The sequence below is a fragment of the Anopheles marshallii genome, chromosome 3 (assembly GCF_943734725.1).
Source record: "Anopheles marshallii chromosome 3, idAnoMarsDA_429_01, whole genome shotgun sequence".
NCBI lineage: Eukaryota > Metazoa > Arthropoda > Insecta > Diptera > Culicidae > Anopheles > Anopheles marshallii.
The window spans coordinates 23,231,195-23,254,035 of record NC_071327.1 but is presented as its reverse complement, the minus strand read 5'-3'; the positions used below and the strand labels follow the sequence as shown (position 1 = coordinate 23,254,035).

The 22,841-nt window shown below is 43.5% G+C and overlaps 3 protein-coding genes across 3 annotated transcripts in view; 2 read left to right on the top strand and 1 right to left on the bottom strand.

The window, feature by feature from the left end:
* The window catches only part of LOC128712387 (uncharacterized), a 41,304-nt gene extending 29,263 nt beyond the window's left edge, over positions 1-12,041 (top strand). The window contains exons 9-10 of the mRNA XM_053807282.1: positions 10,687-11,068; positions 11,802-12,041. Coding sequence (XP_053663257.1) covers positions 10,687-11,068; positions 11,802-12,041 — 622 coding nt within the window. The remainder of the gene's footprint in view (positions 1-10,686; positions 11,069-11,801) is intronic.
* LOC128711116 (protein FAM151B) lies at positions 7,449-8,536 on the top strand. The gene is made up of 3 exons (XM_053805980.1): positions 7,449-7,485; positions 7,582-7,686; positions 7,755-8,536. Exons 1-3 carry the CDS (start codon positions 7,452-7,454, stop codon positions 8,534-8,536), a joined length of 921 nt encoding a protein of 306 aa, XP_053661955.1. The 5' UTR covers positions 7,449-7,451.
* LOC128711115 (uncharacterized) lies at positions 8,994-9,789 on the bottom strand. The gene is made up of 2 exons (XM_053805979.1): positions 9,768-9,789; positions 8,994-9,706 (listed from the first exon to the last, which is right to left on the bottom strand). The coding sequence occupies exons 1-2, from the start codon at positions 9,787-9,789 to the stop codon at positions 8,994-8,996; spliced, it is 735 nt and encodes a 244-aa protein (XP_053661954.1).
* Positions 12,042-22,841: the final 10,800 nt, after the last annotated feature.

The window sequence follows — 22,841 nt, the reverse complement described above, 5'->3', positions numbered from 1 at the left end:
TTCGGAAAGAATACCTCTTGGAACTAACATTCAGCGTGATTAATAATAATAATAAAGACAGAAGAAACTTTGTCATTGTTTTTAACGAAAAAAGAACCACATTTTTCTTAATTTGGTAAATAAAGGTTTCACAACTAATATTAGATGATAAAAGCTTATTTTTTGTGTAGCCTTAGTAAAACCGACAAACGAGCTTTAACAATAATGATACCGCAAAAGTGGACGACGGACAAATACAGTTTGAGAAACGCTGGTTTCCAGCCAGCCGGTATTCCGCCTGGAACTTTAGCGTACCTTAGCATCTTCAAGACACCAGCCAACAGCAAAAAAAGAAACCGACAAAGTTATCAAACAAGGTGAGAACCCTCGGTTGCAATTGTAACACTTAAGTTGTGCTCTGACACGGATGACCTGGCCCAAGGACCCAGACAAGTACGAAGGCGTGTGGGAAAGCAAATCAAACATCAAAACCCGATCGAATTCCGAATGTTCGCAGCGTTCTGCACGATTGCCCTCCATCCCCGCACAAAAGGATCTTCAATCATCCCTGACGTGGTATGTGTTCTTACGGACACGCCGGATATCAGTTCGCTCCTCGCTCACCCCTCTACCATTCGCGTTAACCACACAGTCACTGCAGCACTTTCGAATCGACTTCCCATGGAAAAAAAACCCGTCTGCAGCATCCCGCACACTTCAAAGCAACCTACGGTATAGGAGCGGCGCCCAGAGGCCACCACCCCAAAGGTTGATAGATAAGACCGAGAAGGAGCATGAAGTAGTCGATGAAAACTTTTGCTCGATAAACCATTCACGTTTATGATTAAACTAATTTTCCTACCAACGGTAAAGCCGGAGTGCTCTGCATACAAGATTTGCTCAGCGTATTTGAAAGCTCTCCAACACTTGCGAACACCAAGGACAGGCGAAACGGAAGGTACGGTTGGGGCACACTGTAAAACACCGAACTATGCTCACATTACTGTACATCCAGCCTTTAGTCCTCCTTTTTTTTAAGCACAGTTTTGTTGTTGATCCTTCTTCTCCCCGGTGAGAAATGCCCCAAAAGCCCTTACCCAGCTGGAGGTAAAACTTTGCCCTGACAACCCAACCCAAAAGCACGAGCTTCGGTTGACCACCGCTTTTTCATCTCTCAATCGCTCATTCCATCTACTAGCCACCAGTCGGGTTGGCCCAAGAATGGGCAACTTCTAGGATGTCGGGTTTTTTGAGCAGTCTGGTAGAAGTTGGGTACGTTTTTTTTTCGCTCTCTCTCTTCTCCGTTTGCCATCCTCCATTACATCGCTTTAGCTTTGTGGTGTGGTGTGGCGTGTTCTTTTTCAAATTTGAACTTCGGTAATATCGTCGATTAGGAGTGGACCAAAACTTTACCCCCCCTGCCCACAAGCTGCCCATCTCATTTGCATCCGCCACCCTATCTGCCCTATGTGTGGCGCGAGCGAAGGTCAGAGGGATGTGGCTAGAGCCTAAGCTTTCCGGGTCGCACGATGAGGTTTCACTTTTTTCTTAACACTTTGCAAGCCGATTCGAGTGTGTTGTGCAAAATATTGATAACTTTCTGTTCTGTTTTCTCTTGGTTCCCTTTCTTTAGCAAAATTATTCCAAATAGCACGCGGCAGATTAAGCGAAGAAAGTGTTGTACACCCAATGGCTTTACCTGGTTCGGACCAGCGAACGATTTGCATAGATTTTCCGTGATAGTTGTTTCGTTTTTTTTTTTTTGTTTCGCCCAATCTCGTTGTTTATTTGTGCGCTAGTTTGTACCACAGTTTAGCGCCGAGCGTGGTTTTCCTCAACGCGCAACAGCAGCAGAGAACAACTTTCGCTGTTAGTGGAGAAGAGTTTGAAATTGCTTCATTATGCGAAGAAAAGTTTAACCTATCTTTGAATTGTTTATGGACACTATTTGAGCAAGTTATTTACATTTCCTCCTTAAATCCCTACTCCATCATAAGAAGCTATTGAAGCAGAAGCGGTGCAGATCCGGATCCCGATAAGGATCGGACGAGAAATGGGGTTATTTTTGTTTCGACCTAAATAATGATGCCTTCATTAAGATAATAAAGCTTAACAAGCACGAAAAGCTGACTTGACAAACTAATTTTCCGGGTTTCGCAAAGTGCCGAAATGTGGCGTGAGCACTGCAACGCTCATGCCCGGGAACACATGCGAATCCCTTTTTCCCGGGAAAGGACTTTTGACGTAATCATACAGATAAATTCGAATTAATTAAAACTTTTGCCCCGATCGGTACGCGGTACCGGTGGAAAGCAGCATGTGCATAATGAGAACGCCCTTCGTACCGGTTCCACCCCCAGAAAAACCCATCGTTGCCGATTCCGATTCCGAGATGGAAAAACTTCACCAACCGCCCTCGCCACGCCCGCCAAACGCAACTTCAACGCAACCAACGCTCTCACATACGCTGATGCTGGAGGTTAAATAAACTTCCAAATAAAACGCAATAGATCTTCACACTGTTCGCTTCCAACCGTTGGCTGGTGCGTTTCGGTTTCGGACGAAACTCATCTCACGCTACGGTTCTAATCTCTCTCGGTACCAACCCCGCACTTACGGTACTGCTGACTTCCATTAGCGCAAGTTTTCCCCACACAAAACACACACTCACTTGAGGGAAGAGGTATCGGGACCGTGGTGGGGAAGGGGTAGGAGAAGAAAGAGAACACAAAACTTCCTAATAAGCATTTACAAATGTAGAAATAACTAGCGGCAGGTGAAAATTATGTGGCAATGGATTGAGTGCATAAATCACGGCTGCAGAAGGAAAAGTGCGCCAGCAACAAAAAAAAAAGTAAGAGAGCCGCCTACGGAGGCAAACTACGGTACAAGTTTTCGGGCCAAGCAAAAGCTTCCCCGAGTTTTGGCTTTGTTTTTTTTTTTCATTGAAATGATAAATTGGAGTTACTGGAGTTGTAGGGGGTTGGAAAGTAACCGCATACGCAACACCAGCAAGTTGATGTGGGCAATGATTTGTTGGCTACTAGGGAGCGGCGGGAAAGTGGCAACTGCAACTTTCCGCCTAGATGATGGGCCTATGAACAAGATATATTGTATAGATGAAAGCCTCCAAAGACAGGTAGTTTGTCATATAATTAATAATACCGTATGATTTGTTACGGTAAGAATTGGCTCGACTAGAAACCTGCATTCAACCAAACAACTAAAACAAGGAGAGTGTCGTTATTTCTAGATACAAATTGCTTCCGTGAAGAGGAGATATGCAGTATGTGATATGGTAAGTATGTTAGACAAAAAACAATCTAACGAAAATTGTTTTATTTTTTCTAGAAGTGCAAGAATATCTGATAAGACTGTCAATTCAATTTATCCACAAGCAACGCAGAGTCCCCCGAAGAATAAATTTAACTCCATACGAACACGCAAAATCGCAAAATTCAACCGAGATATCTCAAAACGTTTTTTTTTAAATCTACATCAAAAATCTTAAAATCAAAATCGAGTATATCGCCCCCCAATAAAATAGAATTTGTTCCATCAAATTGATAATTTCTTAGAGAAAACTGGAAATGTAACAATAATGTGACCATTCCAACTATTTCTGGATCCCTTTGAAGTTGAAGTGAAATATCTAGTGGTGGATTTAAAATATTTCCTCCTCTTCCAAACTCTTCAGTAGATGTGTAGATGTGTAGAACATGACGGATGTGTTAGTTGGGAAAGATTTACAGGGTTTTCAAGATGAGGTGCTAGAGTCGGAACCAATTCTGGACTACTTTCATGATGAAGTGAACTAAAAGCATTCTTAATTCACGGATGTGTTAGTTGTGTCAGCTTTACAGGGTTTTAGAGTTTAATTGCTAAAGTCGGAACCAATTCTGGACTCCTTTCCAGTTGAAGTGAACTTAAAGCATTCTTAATTCAGCAATTTGAAACGTTTCCTGCATGACGAATGTGACAGTTGGGAATGCTTTAGAGGGTTTTCAAGATCAGGTGCTAGAGTCGGAACAAACTCTGAATTCCTTCCAAGTTGAAGTGAATTTAAAACATTCTAAATTCAGAAATTTGTTTCGGTTGAGAAACCATATTTGAGAAAGCTTATAATTATTTTAATTATACAGGGTTTTCAAGTTGAAATTATAAAGTTGGAACCATTTTTGCAAGAGGACATTTTTTCAACTGGAGATTTTACAAGCTATTCAAGTTAAAGCCGTATTGTTCTGGATTTCTGTACTGATTTCAGTTGAAAGTGACTGTGAAGCGCTAGATGTGAAATCTTTCTGCATTTCTGGAGCTTTTGAGAGTTGATATCGATTTTAATCAAATCTTTTTCAACTCACAAACTTTGCAATATGATGAATATCCCTTTTGAGAAATTTCTATGTACAATCAATTTTAAATTCTTTCTCTCTTAAAACCCCTGTAAAAAAGCGCGATTTAACTTTTCTTCCTAGCGCTCGATGCTGCAGATCATTTTCCTTCCCGGTAATGCCATTTCCTAATCCAATTGCCATGTGTTTGACAATTGCTGCTAGAAATTAATCCCGCCAGCCAATTATGCTGACTTCATCACCGATCACGTCCGCTAAAAGCCGTAACATTCCTCCATTATCTCCATCTCACGATTTGTCGTCAGTCGGCCGAACACGCTGCGACTAATAAGCACAGTGCAACATAAGCAACAGTGGCACTGCATTTATGCATCAGCATGCAGCAAGCGAAATGTAATTGCGATAATATATCACAATACCCGCCTCGCATCATGAACGGGCCTCGATCGTATGGCGCTACACGCTACAAATTTCTGACAAACATGTGTTGTCCGGCAGTGGACAACTGACGCTTCGGCTGTAATTGCCACACACCGACCGCTCCGCTGCATTCAGATTAAGCATGCAGGACCATCGGACCATTTTCCCTTCCGTTGTCAGATCCGGCGTAAATAGCAGCCCTGGTAAGCGATACGATCATGAGAGGTAAGACGATGTGCAGTAAATATGCACGGTGTAAGCAACATAATTGCATACAAGAAAGTGCACTTTCATCATTCATCTCTGATGTGCAGGTTGATTGCAAAACCAGGCGTGATATATTTTTCCCCTCTCGTTCGGTCGTTCCGTGCCCGGGAGTATTGAATTTAACTGAATCTATGGAAACCTACACAAGTGCTGAATGAATGAATTAATGAATGAAGCATTTTTTGTGAGGTGAAGTTAACAATGAAAATCCGAATATTTTACAGTATTTTCATCTTGGAGTTCTAATATATCTATGAAACCTCAGATGAGTTCTCCCGAAAAAGTCCTACTATTTCATCGTTTTCTTTAATTTTGACTTCTTTAAAGCCGCGCTCATTCGTCCTCAAGAGTCTTCCTGTGCAGTACTGTTTAAAATAAAATAAAGCATAAAATAAAATTTAAATCATCTCGCATTATCACTTAAATTGCCAATTGTTTCATTCGCCATTGAACTCCCCGCCGATGGCAAATTAATTTCTGTATCAACAATACTCAACAACAGCGATGCATAAAAGCTTGCGGAACTAATCCCGCACCGCGTGAATTCCGCCAGAATAGAAAGAAATCGAGTCACAATATCAAATCATACCATTAATCTCATTCATTACGGCCATAAATTTGATTTGCGAACGCAAAATGCACACTCGCGCTGGACGCTGACTGATGCCCTTCAGTTAGCAAATGTGAAGTTCTCAACCGACATTCCCATGCCTGCATTCGTGCACAACCGTCCGCTGTCCAATGGTCCCAGCACCCGTAAGCTACATTATTTCACAGCCTAATGAATATCTAATGCCGTAGCCGTGGTGTCACCACAACGTCACCAAGTTGTCAACCTGGGGCTCTACGTGCCAGCCCAGTGTCGAGTGCAGTGCGTGAACCAGTTCCAAAACCCAATCGCGCTCAGTCCGACTTACTTCCGGCCGAGGGGGTCAATCGCTTGCACTCACGTGTCCATCCACTTTGCGACTGCGATAATACCCGAAACCCATTGAGCGCAATGCGGTTTAATGTGAGGTGAGTCAGTGGCATGGCATGGGGCGGATGGAGCACAATGCTCGGAACGAATGGTGCATTATTTATTATTCATCAAACTGACAGAATTGCAGATGCATTTCATTTCACGAGGTCATACGGCAGACAAATCGGGGTAGAATCGCGTTGAATTAGGACACTTGAACATCGTCCATCGTCATCGGCTGTCGATTTTCCGAACCATTCCCGGTCCGTCCAGTCTCAATTGCTCCCCTTTCCCGATACTGGCTGATTATAAACTTTCCCTAATGTGACCGATTCACGATAGATGATTACTGGCCTTTCAAGGCCCAGGGTAAATCATTCCACATTAGTGTGTGAAATATTCAAATCAGGTGAGAAAGTACCGTGGAAAGTTTATCGGCTTTCATTCGGTTCAACGATACGATTGCATTCGAATATACCGGTCAATATTTAATTTTCCTTTTGCTTAACTACAGGAAACATTCCTCCGTGGATTACATTTAAACGCCTTGGTGGATTTGGTTTTCATAATTATGAGACCGTTTAGCCTAGAACAATTTAATGGAAAAAGGACTGAATTGATAAAGGTTAAATAAAAACTTCCACAAGTCCACTAATAAGGGCTAATAATCGGTACTAGTGTTGTGCTTAATGTGGCTTAATAGGGCGGCTCGGTGACGTATTGGTATCGGCGCCATTCTTCACACGACAGGACGGGTCCAAGAACCCATCAGAACCAAACCCCCGTACGCAGGACTTACTATCCCGCTACTGGTAAATAATGTCAAAGAAAGCCAGAAATAGCAGGCCTAGACCAGCCCCATTTCGATGTTTCCTCATGATTCCGACAGATCCGGTGTTGCGTAAATATGATTCAGATTCAAGAGTCTCAATGAATCTTTGAATTGAATGAATGAATCTTAATCTCAGTTTAAAAGATTTAAAGGATTCATGAATGCGCCATAATTACCTTTCCCGTCCAATCCAGTCGTATCAAACAAAATTTGTGCAAATCATTTTTGGTTGAGCAACATTCTCTAAATTCTCCTTGTTCGTTTATATATACCTTGGTTTTTGTCGCTTGGGTTTGTTACACCTACCGCGCAGTGTCAAGGAAATGATTTGACAAATCATCTCAAACAACAACAGTCGGTTTGTTTACATCCCTTCTCGCTGTTCCAGCTGTTCGCTTCTCCCTTTTGTGTGAGATAATCCGTACACACCTAATCTGGTTCTAACTTCCTACGAGTAAGTAACACCCCCTGCCCTTTATCAGCTCCCAACTGCAATAAAGCCGCATTAAGTAGATAAGTATAACTCGATTAGCCATGAAAAGAGGCGTTCGACGTGCCGAGAGTGACACTCGTGTAGAAGATTTATTGGTGTCTTGTGGTCGTCTTGCTTCGCGTGCATACGGTTGAGGGATTGTTGAAAATGATATTTTCACTCTTTCTCTGGTCGCTTTTGGGTAAGCTTTTTTATCTATACAGGGACTATCTTTACGGGAATGATTAACATTTTCTGTTAAAAAAAACATTTGGCAACTAATTGGCTGTTCTTACAGTGCTTTCCATCGCAAACTCTGTAGCAGACGCTAAGGCAAACCTTACGAAGGTAACATGGGCACATGCTGTGAATGATGCTGAATTTCTAACCCGTGTTCTGGCAAGTAGGTCACAGCTTCCTTCACCTTTAAACATGTAAGAGTTGAGAACTAACATACCAACTACATTACAGGCGACATCCAATTCATCGAAGCAGATATTTCGCTCGGTTATATGAACGATGACGTGAACAAAGAGCATGAAATTCCCATCATGGCTCATCCACCCGCGACGGAATCAGACATTTCACTCGAAACCTTCCTAACCCGCATTCTGCAATACAACCGAGAAGGCGCAAAAGAAACCTCCAAAGTGAAGGGTGTTAAGTTGGATTTTAAATCGATTGGAGCCTTCGAGGGTGCTATCGACATCATCCGTTCCAACTATGACATGAACTCGTTTGCCACGTGGATCAACGCAGACATTTTACCCGGACCAGTTGATAATACTGACACCATTCCCGTGGATCCTACCAGATTCTTTACCGCTGCTAGACGCCTCGGCAAAGCAACACTCTCAATTGGCTGGACCACACGTTGGGGTGCGGACTTTACAGGTGGCTTGTACACCGATCCACAGATTGATGCAATGATCAATGCGATTCGCACTAACAACATCGATAAGGCCGGTAACGCCATCACGTTCCCCGTGAGAGCAGGAATTGTCGCAAGCAGCGTGAAGAACATGATTCGTTTGTATTGTGAGTTGAAGGACACGAACGATGTAACCTTCACGATATGGTCGAGTGCAGATGATGCCGTAAATGTTGAGAAGTTGCGAGAATTTATTTTCACCATGGGACTTGATCGCACGTACGTAGATGTGCCAGAGGATTTGCACCGTAAGCTGCATTTGGATGAAAACGCCTTCAGCAATACATGCAAAAAAACGCTCCAAGCAAGGTGCTTCGACTAAAGTGTTATAGTTAGCTCTTTGGATTTCATAAAACGGCCAGAACAACTTGGTAAAGATTTGAACTATAGAACTATGTGATGGAACAAAAGTTTGCCTTCATGTAATAAACAAAGCTAAACGAAAGTGTGATTTAATTCTTATGCGTGAGATATTCCATCAGGACAACTGGGGAATCAGCTTTCTTGGTGTTTCTTAGTTGCTTTGTACCTAGAGCTCAATTACCTCACATTTCTATGGGACCGGTCACATGTTACCATGTGTTCAACTGAAAGTCCACGAACGCAAGCATCCTTGTCACTGGAGGGTTAAATCCGAATTGCGCAACTGTCATCCGGCTGACACAATGAAACGTCAATAGCCAGCTGTTTTGCAAAGTTTTTGTTTATTTTCGATTTGGAAGAAAATACATAAAATTTGTTCTCGCTAAACTCACCACAGCAAGGTAATTCCGGTTCGCTTACTCGTATCTTCGCTGTTTCAGTATCATGGCGCAGTTTTTAGTGCCCCCGTACGTAGAACTTTCCGTTGCCGTTTCCGTGTGGTCGGTTGGATCTAGTACAATCGGACGGGTGAGAGTGGGATCCAATCGAAACTCCAACTCGACTGGCTTCACGAAGTTTCCCTTCATTTCACTCACGAACCCGTGGTTAAGCTTTCTTTTAAACACCGGAATCACCATCCGCGGTTGTAGCAGTTCCGTTGCTTGTGGAATCCGTTTGCGTTCCTCTCGTTCAGCCCAGTTCCAAAACGTGACCGTATCGTGTTGATGTTTCACGTGCGGTACAATATCCTTCATGGTTGTGGTAAGATAGGGATCCACTAGCCTGGCAAATCCTTTTGCATTTGTGTAAATAACCCCCTTTGGACGATCTACCGATTTGTTGCAAAGTTGTCCGAATCTGAACGATTCGGCTGGTTCCGCAATACTACGCATTTCATTGGAGGATCCGTACCGTTTCAAAGGTATTTTTACATCCTGAGCCAGTTTGGACTGAGAAGATTTTATGTAGTTCAGTCTCTCGGTGCGATGAATTAGGCCTGCCTTATCGTCAAATTGTAGTGGGAATTTTTCTCTAAACTTTGCAAACGTTTCCGACATTGGTTTCCAATTGTACTGTGACTGCAGTGTACGATAGTTGCGCTCGATGTTTGATAGCTGGACCTGTATTACTAGGTGCAACATGTGCCTATTTAGTCAATTTAGTTTAATTTTTAATCAAATTTCACTCACTTTTCTCGCCATCTGACGACATATTGGATACCTGCACCAGTTCACTGTTTGCACTGTGAATTGCAATATCGAACTGCCTCAGCGGCGTTTTCACCATGGTAACCATGTTGCTATGATGGTAAAATAGAGCTCGGTTACTATACATACAGCAAAAATAAACTGAGTGGCATTTTACAATGTTTCAGCGTTTATTGTACTTGGATCTTCCAGGAAACTTTTTCGGTGTAGCTCCAGCCGCAAAGGTTCTTTTCCCGCGCTGTTTCGCAACGTTACCATCCTGTCTAGCAATTTTCTTTTTAGGTGTCGGTGAACGCTCATCATCCGAATCGTACGCAACGGCATCACTATATTCTGAGCTGTCATCGTCGCTGGCAGGGGATTGAAAAATGTGTTCTACATTCGAGAGAATTTTGTTCAGGCCGTGAAGAGCAATATCTTCGCTTAACATACGCAACTTATTTTTAAATTGATGATTTTCGTAATGCAAATAATTGACACGAAGCTTGTACGTATGGCGCTTTTTACCCGGCATAATGAAACCGAGTTCAATCCCCTGATCCAGTGCGTTTACGACTGCCATTGACTGATAATTAATCGATGTCCATTTTCCTACATCCAGCTTTTCTACACCGGTTAATAGATCCTTCAAGGAAACTGAAATGAAAAACGAAATTGCTTTATTGGAGTATCATGCGTTAAATATTCTCTACTCTTACCAGTTGTTCCTGCCTCTTTCAAAACGTACAATACTTGAGGTAACATTATTGTGCAGCACGGAAGTCTTTTTGTATGTTGCAGACTCAACGGGCTATGGACGAATTATAGTACTAGCGTACAAGCGAAACAAGCCTACTTGATCATAAACTCATTTCGTGAATCACGAGAGCAACTTTGATGTGCCATCAAATCAAATTTGCAGATTATCGATTTTTGTTTTATCATTGCAGAACATGGGACTTCCTGATTTGCCAGGTCAACCGGAAGATGATAGTAATTTTACAATGGACGAAAACAATACCGTTCACCTGGAACCGATGAGTGAAGATGAAAGCGACAATGAATCCTTCGTGGATGCAAATGGTTATGCCGGTTATCAGCCGTTGAATATGGACGAACAAAATCACACAAATCGAAGGACATCTTTAATGGAAGAAGACCAAGAATCCGCTGTGGAAGAAGGTGATGCAGTCGGATTAGATGCCGCTAGCAATGTCAACGCAGAATTTCTTAATGTGGACGTATGGAATGCACCAAGACCCAATGAGCTGAGTATTGAGCTCGATTCTTCAAAGGCTGCAGAGGTAAAGATATTGCTGTTAAATTAAGCTAAATAACAATTCAATCATCGTTTCGTTGGCATATTTTTAAACGAATTAATTGCATTACATCGCTCAATGACGCAAAGCCCATTTTACGACACATGGACATATCCGTTTTAGTTGATGACCTCGTCGAAAGGCATGTATCCTAAGATATGTGGCGGTCGAAGAAGGTGTACAGGAATAGGATAAAATTCATTACATAACATAGACCATGGATTATATTCGCTGGCACTCATAATTGGTTCTGGAATCGCTATCCAGGGTATTGAAAGGAAACTTCAAGAAGTGGTTTATTGATTCTCTCAAGACATCCTTTCCCATAGCGGTACGTGATTTTCGTTGGTTTTCGGTGTAACATAGTGAGTTGCCTCCAAAACCGACGCACACAGTTTGTATTATTCATTTTCATTTGGACTAAAACCCATGGGACGTACTGTCCGCAGAAGACATAACAGTTTCTGGATAAGAATTTATTATATCCTACCAAAAACAAAAAAACGTTACCCTTTCCGATTCCGGAATTCAAGGCCACAGGGAGTACAGGGACATTACAATGGTCCCATAAGAATAGGGAAGCATCTAACCGCTCGAACCGATGAGACACGTTTTTCATTACCAGGTTTCACCGTGTTCCCGGGTTTTTTTTATTTTTTTTTTTTGGGTACTTTTTTTTTAATACACTCCCTTCGGTACGTTTGTATACCTTTTGCAGATAGTGAACGTGATGGCCGGAATAAAACTGCCCACCACCGCCGTACCCGAATGGGCCCGTGGAGTACCGGAAGAAGAATGGAAGGAAAATTTACTACAGCGAATTCGCCAACGACAGCAACCGGATGTTGACGATGGATGTAGCACCTCCTTCACGATGGCAAGCGGTCGACCAACGATAGCCAATAGTGGTAATGCCAGCAGCAGCAGCAGCAGTACTCATACAAGTAGAAGAACGTGATTTATGCGCCATATACGATTGCCCACATGCCAATAATAGCATCAACTTACATTCCCTTCTACCTTTGCTGCTTTATAATACGCCGATGCTCTTAATGGTAATGTTAAAAATGGTGTATTGAATGTGTCTTTCCTACTGCTAAGAAGTCCCTGCTGTCCTCTAGCTGAGGACTTTCGCACAGCCCCCTTTTCTCACACCCTCGATCTCTCGCATACAATAAAGCGCACAGACTGCTCATACAGAGAGTAGGCAAATCGAAACCGCCTAGTACCACGCGTTTGTTTTTTCCATTTAACGATTTATTTTATGCGAAACATGAATGCCACAACTTCCGATTCCGACCGTGCAATAATAGCATAATGGCACGTTCGTGACGGCCCGTGCCCGTGTGCATAAGGCTCGGGCCGATGGTATGCACCGCCGTGTCGTTGGCTAAGACAAACCTTCGCCACATTTGTACCGTTTAGTCGAATAGCTTGCCGTGATTTGCATTTCCGTTGCACTTCCGTGTGCACGCGTGCCACTGTGCTAGGTGGAAAACAAATTCCAACCGCACGCCATAAAGCGGGAAGGACCGTCAGCAGATCTGTGTCGTCCTGGGGAACAGAGTTTCAAAAAGCGTACCTACTGACCCATGAATGACCGAAGGTACTCAAACCGTAGAATTCTCAGTGCTTTACCGAAAGGACCGATCTTTCCTTGTGCGATCTCTTATCACATTGAGCGCTTTGCATGTGGGGAAAAATTAACGGAGAAATAACAAAATATTTTCACACGTAATTTAACATATCCGCGTACGGATGGAGGAAGTATTTTTCACTCCTTTTTTCCTTATGCCAGTCACGTTAATGTCTATGTTTTAGGAAGAAAAACCAGACGGTAGGCTCGCGAAGAAGAAAGGGACAAGCAGCGAACCAAGATTAAGTGCGACTGATGATTGCTATGCTCGAATAGAATGTAATCGTCTCGGTAGCGCCTTTGCGAGTAAAAACCCCCCGTAACAGCATGCAATGTGGGGCACTAATTGAATACACGTTGATACGATACGGCCAACAACACGCCATGCTGACAATGTTTTTTGATGAGAGCTTTATCAAGGTTCTCGTGCGGAAAATAATTGAGAAATGTATACATGTACGTCCACACGACACACACGACTGGTCCCGACTGGGTGAGGGTTTTGTTATGGGAAAAATATCAACCCATTTCCTGCACTTTTCGGGCTAAAATTTGGAGCACCTTTTGAAATCCCCTATTTTGATGCATCGTTCATACGCACGATACCTTCCCAAGTTGGTACAATTTTGATTATTATGGAAAATTGCAATACCTTCATAGGGTGAGCCAAAGGGATTTCCATTCTCCATCCGAGACCATTCGAAGGAAAATCGCGAATACCCTTGAGTTTATCAGCATCAGCCTGAGAAGGGCGTCCGGGTAGCTCTCTCGTATGAGAAACCCCAACCGGCCGGAAGATGTTCGCGAACCGGCGCCCCGAAAAAATGTTCCACCAACCAACCTAAAACGAGAAAGAGAGAGAGAGAGGAAATAGAGAGCGTTTTGCCACCCAAAACAGAGATCTCGATACGCGCGCCTTCAGATAGTGGACGGGGTCCACCAGTGTGTGCGCGCGTTTGCCGCGAGAGAAGACGAACCCGCGCGCCGAGTGCAAGATTGTGTACGCGCGTATTCGCAGCCAACATAGCAAGGACAGCAACCGAATCGGTGGGTTGGTTTGATTCTCGCGCGCGCGGTTCGCTTCAGTTCGCTTCGGTCGCCGGTCCGTGTTGGGTGTGTAGTACTACACAACACCAAAAAAGCTCATCTCCGAAAACCTGCAAAACTGTCGGGGATAGTTGAAGGAGTAACAGCTGCAGAAGGTGTGTTGGCGCGTTTTTTACGGGAAACTGCGTTGGACTGGGTGAAGAGTTCCGAAATTCCGTTCTCGATTTAACTTCCGATTTGGGAAGGTGACGGACGTGAACAAACACACACCGCCCGTGTGCCACCAAAGAAGAACGGCACGCATTGTGGTGCCGATGTGCTGTGCAGGTTCTGCTTCGCGAACATTTCACCCGCTGTGCTTGTCGCCTCGTTGACTCTTTGTGTTCTGTGCCCCATTCGGACGGAGATTCTACATCGACCCCAAAACGGTGCTGATGATAAGCGGAGGAGAGCAGGAGAGATCGCTGCAAAGACAAGCGCCACACTGAAGGGAACACACTGACGGGTGCCGAGTGCTGATGTTTGTGCAGAGATAAGCGCCCCGGGGGCCAAGAATAGTGTGTAATGCGCGTCTCTAGGTGGATCGAAGTGATTTTTTCATTCTGCTCCGTAATACAGAAATAATGCGGTTAATAGATGCGTCGTGTAATAGAATTCCATTCGAAGCTCGGTGTGGTCTTATCTTACCCAATCTCCAGCAGATACGATGTTTCATAGATCGGTAATTCAATATAGCATTGCTCCCTTCCCGACTGCCTGTTTCTCGTACGCCCGGATGACATGATCTTCAATGGACCGGCAAGATGTTGTGACACCGGATGGAGATGATCCAGTTTGCTTCCTTCACACACACACAACCATCCAACTTTCGTCTTATGCTTCCCGCCAGATGCAATCCCATTGTATTGTTATGTTCGTACTTTTTTATCACCGATTTTGCTCTTCAACGCAAACAAAATTCCCGGCCACTTGTCTCTGCGTTCTTACAAACCACCATTTCTCTCACACACTAGCTCAGATATCAATCAGCCTCTCTCACAAACCTTTTCACTGGCGGTGATTCGGTGTATTAGTAGATCAAAGTATGCGTATTGGATGCGTTTGGGAGCATTTTTTTTTTTTGTTTGACAAAAACAACTCGCTGTGTGTCATCTTGACGGGCTGTTGGTGTGAAATCCCGTGACAAAAAGAGCAGAACATACGGTGTTCGAGTCTCGCGCTGCCATTTTCTCTCCCAAGGTTTTTGTGTGTTTTTGAACTCTGAGCACAGATGCACCAGTATCAGCAGATGCAGCATCAAGATATGCTTTTTGCTCTGCTGATGGTAGTAGGCGATGGTGCGGGATCACCGATTGTAGTGTACACATTCTCGTGTGCTGCCTTTGTTGTTCCGCAGCAGTATTTCTTCATTGCGTACCCTGCCATTTTCCCAAAGTAGCTGTGACAACGGTTTTACATCACCCCCCGCTGTTGTTGCCTTTTTTTCGGTCCACTTTAAATCAATTCAATTTTTTTATTTCGTGTATTTCCGTGCTCTTTACACTGGTGCACTGTTTCGGTGCAGTAGGCTGTGGACTTTCCGATTGTTCGTTGTGGATTGCAAAAATGGACTGAAAATAGGTGCAACAGTGAATGTGTGACCCAGAGAGTTTGTGTGTTTTTTTAAAAGGTCTTTGTAGGATGTTAGGAGGTAGGAAAAAGGCTGATTTTCCCTAACACCCTACAGTAACCCTTCGCGGAAAACCATTTCATAATCATCAGTTTCCCCCTATGTCGGCAGCAGCTGTGGGCAAAGAGCGCATCCGTTCAACCACCAAATACACACACATACACTCCTCAATTTCAACAGTTTGCAAAAAGCAGATGCTAGAAGTAACAAAAAAAACAGACGTTTCAAAAGCGCAACACAATGCCCGATGCGCGACGAAAAGTGAAACGAATTGAAAACGGGCCATCCCACAAGCATACCCGTGCGGCATCGTTCATCGGTCACTTGATCATTTCCAAAACAGAACCATTTTTCCGTGTGCGTAGCTCCGGTACGCAATCGCGACCTTGCAGCCACTCACAAAAAAAACGAGGCTGTTTGGTGAACAAATGGGGCATTTTTTGTGTCTTCTTTAAATCCCTAGTGTGTTTTTTCCCCTATTTGATACTGTTTGTCTCTATATAATGCGCGCCTGTGTGGAGCGAGCAAGGTTTTGTTGACAAATGAAAGATTGCTGATACAGCAGCAGTAGCAGCGTAGCGTATGCGTGTGTTGGTGTGCGAAATTAAAAGTGAAACGTGCGTTACCATGGCATTCTCGAACCGATCGTATTTGCATCTGAATCGACAAAATTGCATATTACGAATTACCGGCAAAAAGTTAATATAAAGTTGTATAAATGTTGCAAATTGTGTAATTTAGATCATTTCAGCATATTGAAGATTGAAACTAGTGTAGTGTTCTAGAAAGGTGTAGATCTCGAGATCCACAAGAATATCACACACGATCGAGAAGACGTTCAGACCGACCATATGGACTGAGAGGGATAAATTGAACAGTATCCTGAAAATAATCATCCGCAAAGGTGAGTTATCAAACGAAGTAAACGCTTGGCGTTAAATTTAAATTACATCTTAGACGTATTCATAAAAGAATTAGATTGTATGCGCAGCAACATGAGAAACTAGACCAATTTTAGCTAACTTTCATACGAATTCCCTGCCTCCTATTGGAGAATCCAACATTGTTTCGTCTTGTGCAGATTTTCTATTTAGCAAAGACAAGTTTTCATAACATTAACAATTAAATAGTAACAGTCACGAATGCTGTAAGAGAACTTGATGAAGCACTTCATTTCCTCCGGATATAGCTCCGGAATCTACAAAACTCTAAAAACATTTCCAATCTGGAAAAAGACAAGAATTGCGAACACATGATCTCTGACATCTGGCATCTGACCTCAAACATCAACAAAATCTAAAGCTGAAGATCGAGGGCAAAGTGATCTCTGTTTCTATTCTGGAGATTGAGGCAATCGTCTTAAACTTTGAAGACCTGAATCCGATGAACTTTATATCAGTCGAGGTCATCCTTATCTAAGCTGCAAACGATTTCCCATTAAGAGTGACTCAAAGTTCTGGCGACGGATTACTTTCTGACTGGTTAAAGATAACGCATGTGGTGTAAACCTCAAACAGACATCTAAATTCCAAAACGAACGATCAAACTCTTCAATTTATCAAGCGTCTATCAGTGCTTCAAACATCGAACCAGACCGGTCAGGACGGAGTGGCCCATCTCCCGACAAACAATATTCCTTATGTGCGATCACGACTTCCTTATGATTACATATTTATACAGCAATCGTTTACAATTTCACCGAAGCAAGAAACGTAGCGATTAGTTTAAATTACACAATTTGCATGTCCGATGGATCTTCTCTTTCTGGTGTCTTTCCCGTCGGACACCGTGGCTCCTGCAGGTCGCGCGATTGTTGCTCCGTCATGGCGCATCGTTCGTTATTTGCTATCCATGGGGAAATGCCGAGGGGTGCAAACACACTTAAAACATTTCTTGAACCGCTACATTAAATCTGCCTCTTTCCCCGCTTAACGACAAACAATTCGATACTGTGGAGTATGTAGCTATTGAGCTATTGAATACTACCATAGACGTTTGCTTGCAGCACAACGGAAAACAGCTGGCCAGACACTAGAATTGTTTGTTGTTTGGTAACATATGTTTTTGATTTAGCTCAGCTCTGCCAATCCGTACCAGGTGTAGCTCTTCACATTCGCTTTGCAGAGCAAGCACTAAGAAGCACTCCGGGGCAGCCAGAACAATCTGCACTTTATGATTGTATTTTACACAAGGATTCCGTGCAGACCAGGCGAGCGCATTCGTGCCACTGGACCATTTTGTCAACGCAGTGAACATGAACCTTAGGGCGATAGTCCTTGACCACGCCAAGGCAACGGACGATGTGAGGCGGTTTTTCTTTGATCCAATGTCACGACCAACTGTCGGTTCGAATTCATTGACTTTTAGTGTGCAGTAGTACCCAATTTGTATGCCATGCCTGAAACGTTAATAGGGAAATGTACTACGAATGTACCCATTTCCATGATAAACTTGCCAGATGTCCAAGATGATCACATCCGACCAAGGTCGTCTATACATTCCTGAGGTTTGTTATTTTTTCCCTTACTCCACTTGCAATTGGTTTTAATTGCAAAATCCTCCCCATACTGGCATGTTATGATAGGCACGAATAATAACAGTGGCGATGATGATAATGCAAATGTTTGTCCGGTGCGGGCGCAAAGCGTCTAAAGTGGCCCCCGGAATGATTATGATAATTTGAACGTTCCGAACCCGCGTGTGCGAAAACTATATGCCAGAACCCGGGGGCCAACTTCCAACTTGTGCACAACAAGTTGCTTTCGCATGAACGAAATGTTGACCGTTGGATGATTCTTTTTCCTGCGCGCTGCATGATGCGGGGATGCATATTTTTAATGGATTCTCCATTCGCATTGGAATTACCGGTGCTGGGAAGGATAGTTTGCCCCCGCCCGCTCAGGAAATGCTGTCAACATCCGAGTCAAGAAAACAATATTAGAGTTTCGTTAGCAAAACAGCGTTCGCTTGCGCTTTCTTCTACCGATGGTTCGCATCTTCGTTGGCTGACATTTTCCAACAATCTCCCGGAGGCGGACGTCGATAACAAAAGCGCTTCCTCGCGACGACGATGACGATGATGATCCAGCCCTAAGGCGATTAAACCCATGCTTCCTGCACCCCGTTTTTCGCATCCACGCTCTGCCGAAAACAAATCTCTCATCAACGAAGCTACTGCCGTCGTATCGACAAATTGCCCTTTACGGTGGAATGTTTTCTTGAGTGTGTACTACGTACACAAAACGGCACAGCATCCTCGCGTAAACAAACACGGCCACGATCATAACATAAATGCGAGCAGCACGGGCGAAGATTCAATACATTTCAACCATCATTTCAACCCAGTCCGCAGGGAAGTAACACACACACACACACCGGATACGGCAACGGGAAGCGCATGTAAGTTTCACGAAACTATTTCCCTCCCATTCACTGCCCTAATGGGGGTACGCTCAGTACGACCAGGGGGCCCATGCTGGCTAGAGCGCACACACTGGCTAACGAAAAAGATTCAGTAAATGACATTTTACTTAAGTTTCTGCTCCACGTTACCACACACGCTCCAATTCGCGCGTTGCTTCTTCGTCACCCGCATCAGCGTCGCATCAGTGCGGCATGAAAACTATTTATAACAACATTAAAAGCATCAAGTGTCGCATCAAATTTGTTCCCCGCGCGGACAGACGACAAACACGGTTTAAAGGAAAATTTACATTCGCCCAAGGCAAAGCGCGCTACAAACTAATAAAGACCTTTCGCGAGCTGGCTAATAGGGAAAAATCTAATTTGACGATCATCCACGGGTACCGCTTGGTCAAAGCTAGCATCCGATCGAGTTAGGTGTTTAACTTGGTGGATCAAAGTTTTCTCCCGCCAGGTGCACAACATGAGTTGGGCACGGGAAACTATCTTCCTTTGCTGCTCTGCTTTTCTACTGGTAGTTTTCAAACAGAATACAAATTTTTGAGTCGATTTTAACGACATTAGTGCTAGGTTTTTAAACATTTATTGAAAAGTTGATGTTTACATCTCCGCAATAGATACTGAGCTTAATGAATCTTTTAAGAATGAACTTACTAATTAATCTCCAGTGAAGAGACATTCAAGTTAAAGACGAATCTCCAAAGATTCATGAATCTTTGGATCTCTAAAGATTCCCAATGAAAAGAATGTTTAGAGCTAGTGTTGTGCTCAACGAATCTTCTGAGAAGGATCATTCTCATTAATCTCCAGTGAAGGGCCATTTGAGTCAACAGACGGATCTCCAAAGATTTATGAATCTTTGGATCTCTAAAGATTCACAATGAAAAGAATGTTTAGAGCTAATGTTGTGCTCAACGAATCATCTGAGAAGGATCATTCTCATTAATCTCCAGTGAAGGGCCATTTGAGTCAACAGACGGATCTCCAAAGATTCATGAATCTTTGGATCTCTAAAGATTCCCAATGAAAAGAATGTTTAGAGCTAATGTTGTGCTCAACGAATCATCTGAGAAGGATCATTCTCATTAATCTCCAGTAAAGGGCCATTTGAGTCAACAGACGGATCTCCAAAGATTCATGAATCTTTGGATCTCCAAAGATTCCCAATGAAAAGAATGTTTAGAGCTAGTGTTGTGCTCAACGAATCTTCTGAGAAGGATCATTCTCATTAATCTCCAGTGAAGGGTCATTTGAGTCAACAGACGGATCTCCAAAGATTTATGAATCTTTGGATCTCTAAAGATTCCCAATGAAAAGAATGTATAGAGCTAGTGTTGTGCTCAAAGAATCTTCTGAGAAGGATCATTCTCATTAATCTCCAGTGAAGAATCATTTGAGTCAACAGACGAATCTCCAAAGATTCATGAATCTTTGGATCTCTAAAGATTCCCAATGAAAAGAATGTTTAGAGCTAGTGTTGTGCTCAACGAATCTTCTGAGAAGGATCATTCTCATTAATCTCCAGTGAAGAGTTATTCGAGTCAAAAGACGGATCTCCAAAGATTAATGAATCTTTGGATATCTAAAGATTCCCAATGAAAAGAATGTTTAGAGCTAGTGTTGTGCTCAACGAATCTTCTGAGAAGGATTATTCTCATTAGTCTCCAGTAAAGAGCCATTTGAGTTATGAGGCGGATCTTCAAAGATTCATGCATCTTTGGATCTCTGAAGATTCCCAAAGAAAAGAATGATTAGAGCTAGTGTTGTGCTCAATGAATCTTCTGAGAAGCATCATTCTCATTAATCTCCAGTGAAGAGTTATTCGAGTCAAAAGACGGATTTCGAAAGATTCCAACATTCCCAAAGAACCTCTCACTGAAAGTTTCCATCAAACGTTCAAAACTAATGAATCTTTTGAGAAGAATCATTTATATGAATCCCAAGTGAGGAGTCATTCAAATCAGGAATCGACTCATAAAGAATCATAAATTCTCAGAGCGGATTCTTATCGAGGCGGAGGCCGTAAGCAAAATGACGAAAGTCCATTGTTGGCATCTCCGGGTGGGAGGAGGGGGTCCGATAGCATACAAGCACCATGAAGGTCATTAATGTTGGGTGATTCATGAATCTTAGAGGATCCATGAATCTTGACAACCAACGACCGCGGAAAGCGTGAATGATTCATGAATTTGCTGAAAGCAAATTCAAATTTTTTTATTTAGTTCAAAGATTCTTTCAAATTCTAAATCAAATTCACCCAACACTATTTAGAACTCTTCGCTTTATAAAAATCTTCATAATAAATATTCAAAGTCTTTCATTTGACCTTACGTTTTATTCAAAATCACGAATCTGAATCAAATTCACCCAACACTAGACAAGATAAGAATTCACTATACATCCAGAATATTTAAATTTACAGTACAATACCTAGTTTTAGGCGATTACTGATTATTTTTGAAGAGATTTAACAAAAACGTTGCTCTCAGGAGAACTACACTCGTGCCAATCCCGGTAGTTCGCGTGTTGAACTATGTTGTTTGAGTTAGGAATTGCCACTCCACTTCATGGCACTCGAGACGAGTAATAGCCGTCGGCACCATGTCGCCCAGTTGTGTTTGCACCAAACAGTTGCACCGTATTGTTCGAAAAACTTTTCCTACCGTTCGAGTGCAATTTTATGCTGCAAACGCTCCGTCCCGTCTGGTGGAGCGGGGTGTTCACACACCGCTCCGATCGATACACGCCGGACACATTAATTGATCGATAATTTATGGGCCATCCCTCCCCCGCGAGTGAACAGTGGTCGGTTTCAATTCCGTCGGTGAATGCGATAATAGCGGGCACCGGTGAGCAAGGTTGCTTTGGATTGCACCAAAACTCGCACTTGCACTCCCGCTGTCGCTTCATTGATCAAAGCGGGCCAGATAGATGGGCCCGACCGTACGACGTGGGTCACTAGGCGGGGAGCATCTGCACGCTAGATAAGGCGGACGCTATGTTTTTAATTCAATTGTACCAACAACGTCTCAATTGCTGACATTGAGCTCGCAGGCGAGAAAACACTCCCGTCGCCCAGTAGTAACGCATGGTGGAGTCATTGTGTTACACCGGTGGACAGTTTCGAACTCCGTGCGGTGGTACGGATTTGGGGGCCGAGCAAAGGTCAGCGGTTGGGAAGAGAGGAGATGCCACGAGAGTAGCTAAATTCAACAGATAAACAACACGTTTTGCGGTGCCCCGTTCGTAGCGTGGAACGAAGATGCGTTGCTTCGTTTAAATCAGAACGTCCTCCAGACATTAAGCTCACACCCCAACGCACGGGGTCAGAAATTGGATGTGACCGTACACAAAACGCCAAACAGTACGTACAGTAGTGGGGTTGGGAAAACGGGTGACCTCGCCACGGCTCTAGCAGTACCCCTTGGCGGCTGCGGCATTGTGTCGGCAACCTCGTCCAAATCTTGATTCCCAACATGACATACCGTGTCACCGTGTGCCGGCACGGTGACGTCCAACCAAAAAACCCGGCCCGGCCCGGTATTTTGTGTTTTCTTTTCGCATCGTCTTATCTGACTTCGTGGAACGGTCACTTACTCGCTTACCGAGCTACTTACGCCCAAGTGTTGTGACCGGTTCAAGTGAACTCGCGCGGGCTGAGGTTGCGATAGTAGAGTGACGTGAGTATTGATTCTAATTTCACGGCATGCTTTTACTCTGCCCCCTTGTGTGGGGAGGTTCGGAACTCCCCGGTCGTATCTGATACCGTACCTCCGGTAAGCTTTTCCTTATCGTACACCTTTGCCACTTAAGATTGCTTTTTTTTTTTTGCTTGGTACTCGTACCGGCCGGCTAAATTCCAACGCAATGAAACAGCTAGAAGATAGCTACTCGCATACGTTACGATGGAAATAAATTAAAAACTATTCCATCTTGGTGGAATGATTGATTTGGGATTGCTTCGCTAAGGTTATATCATTCCC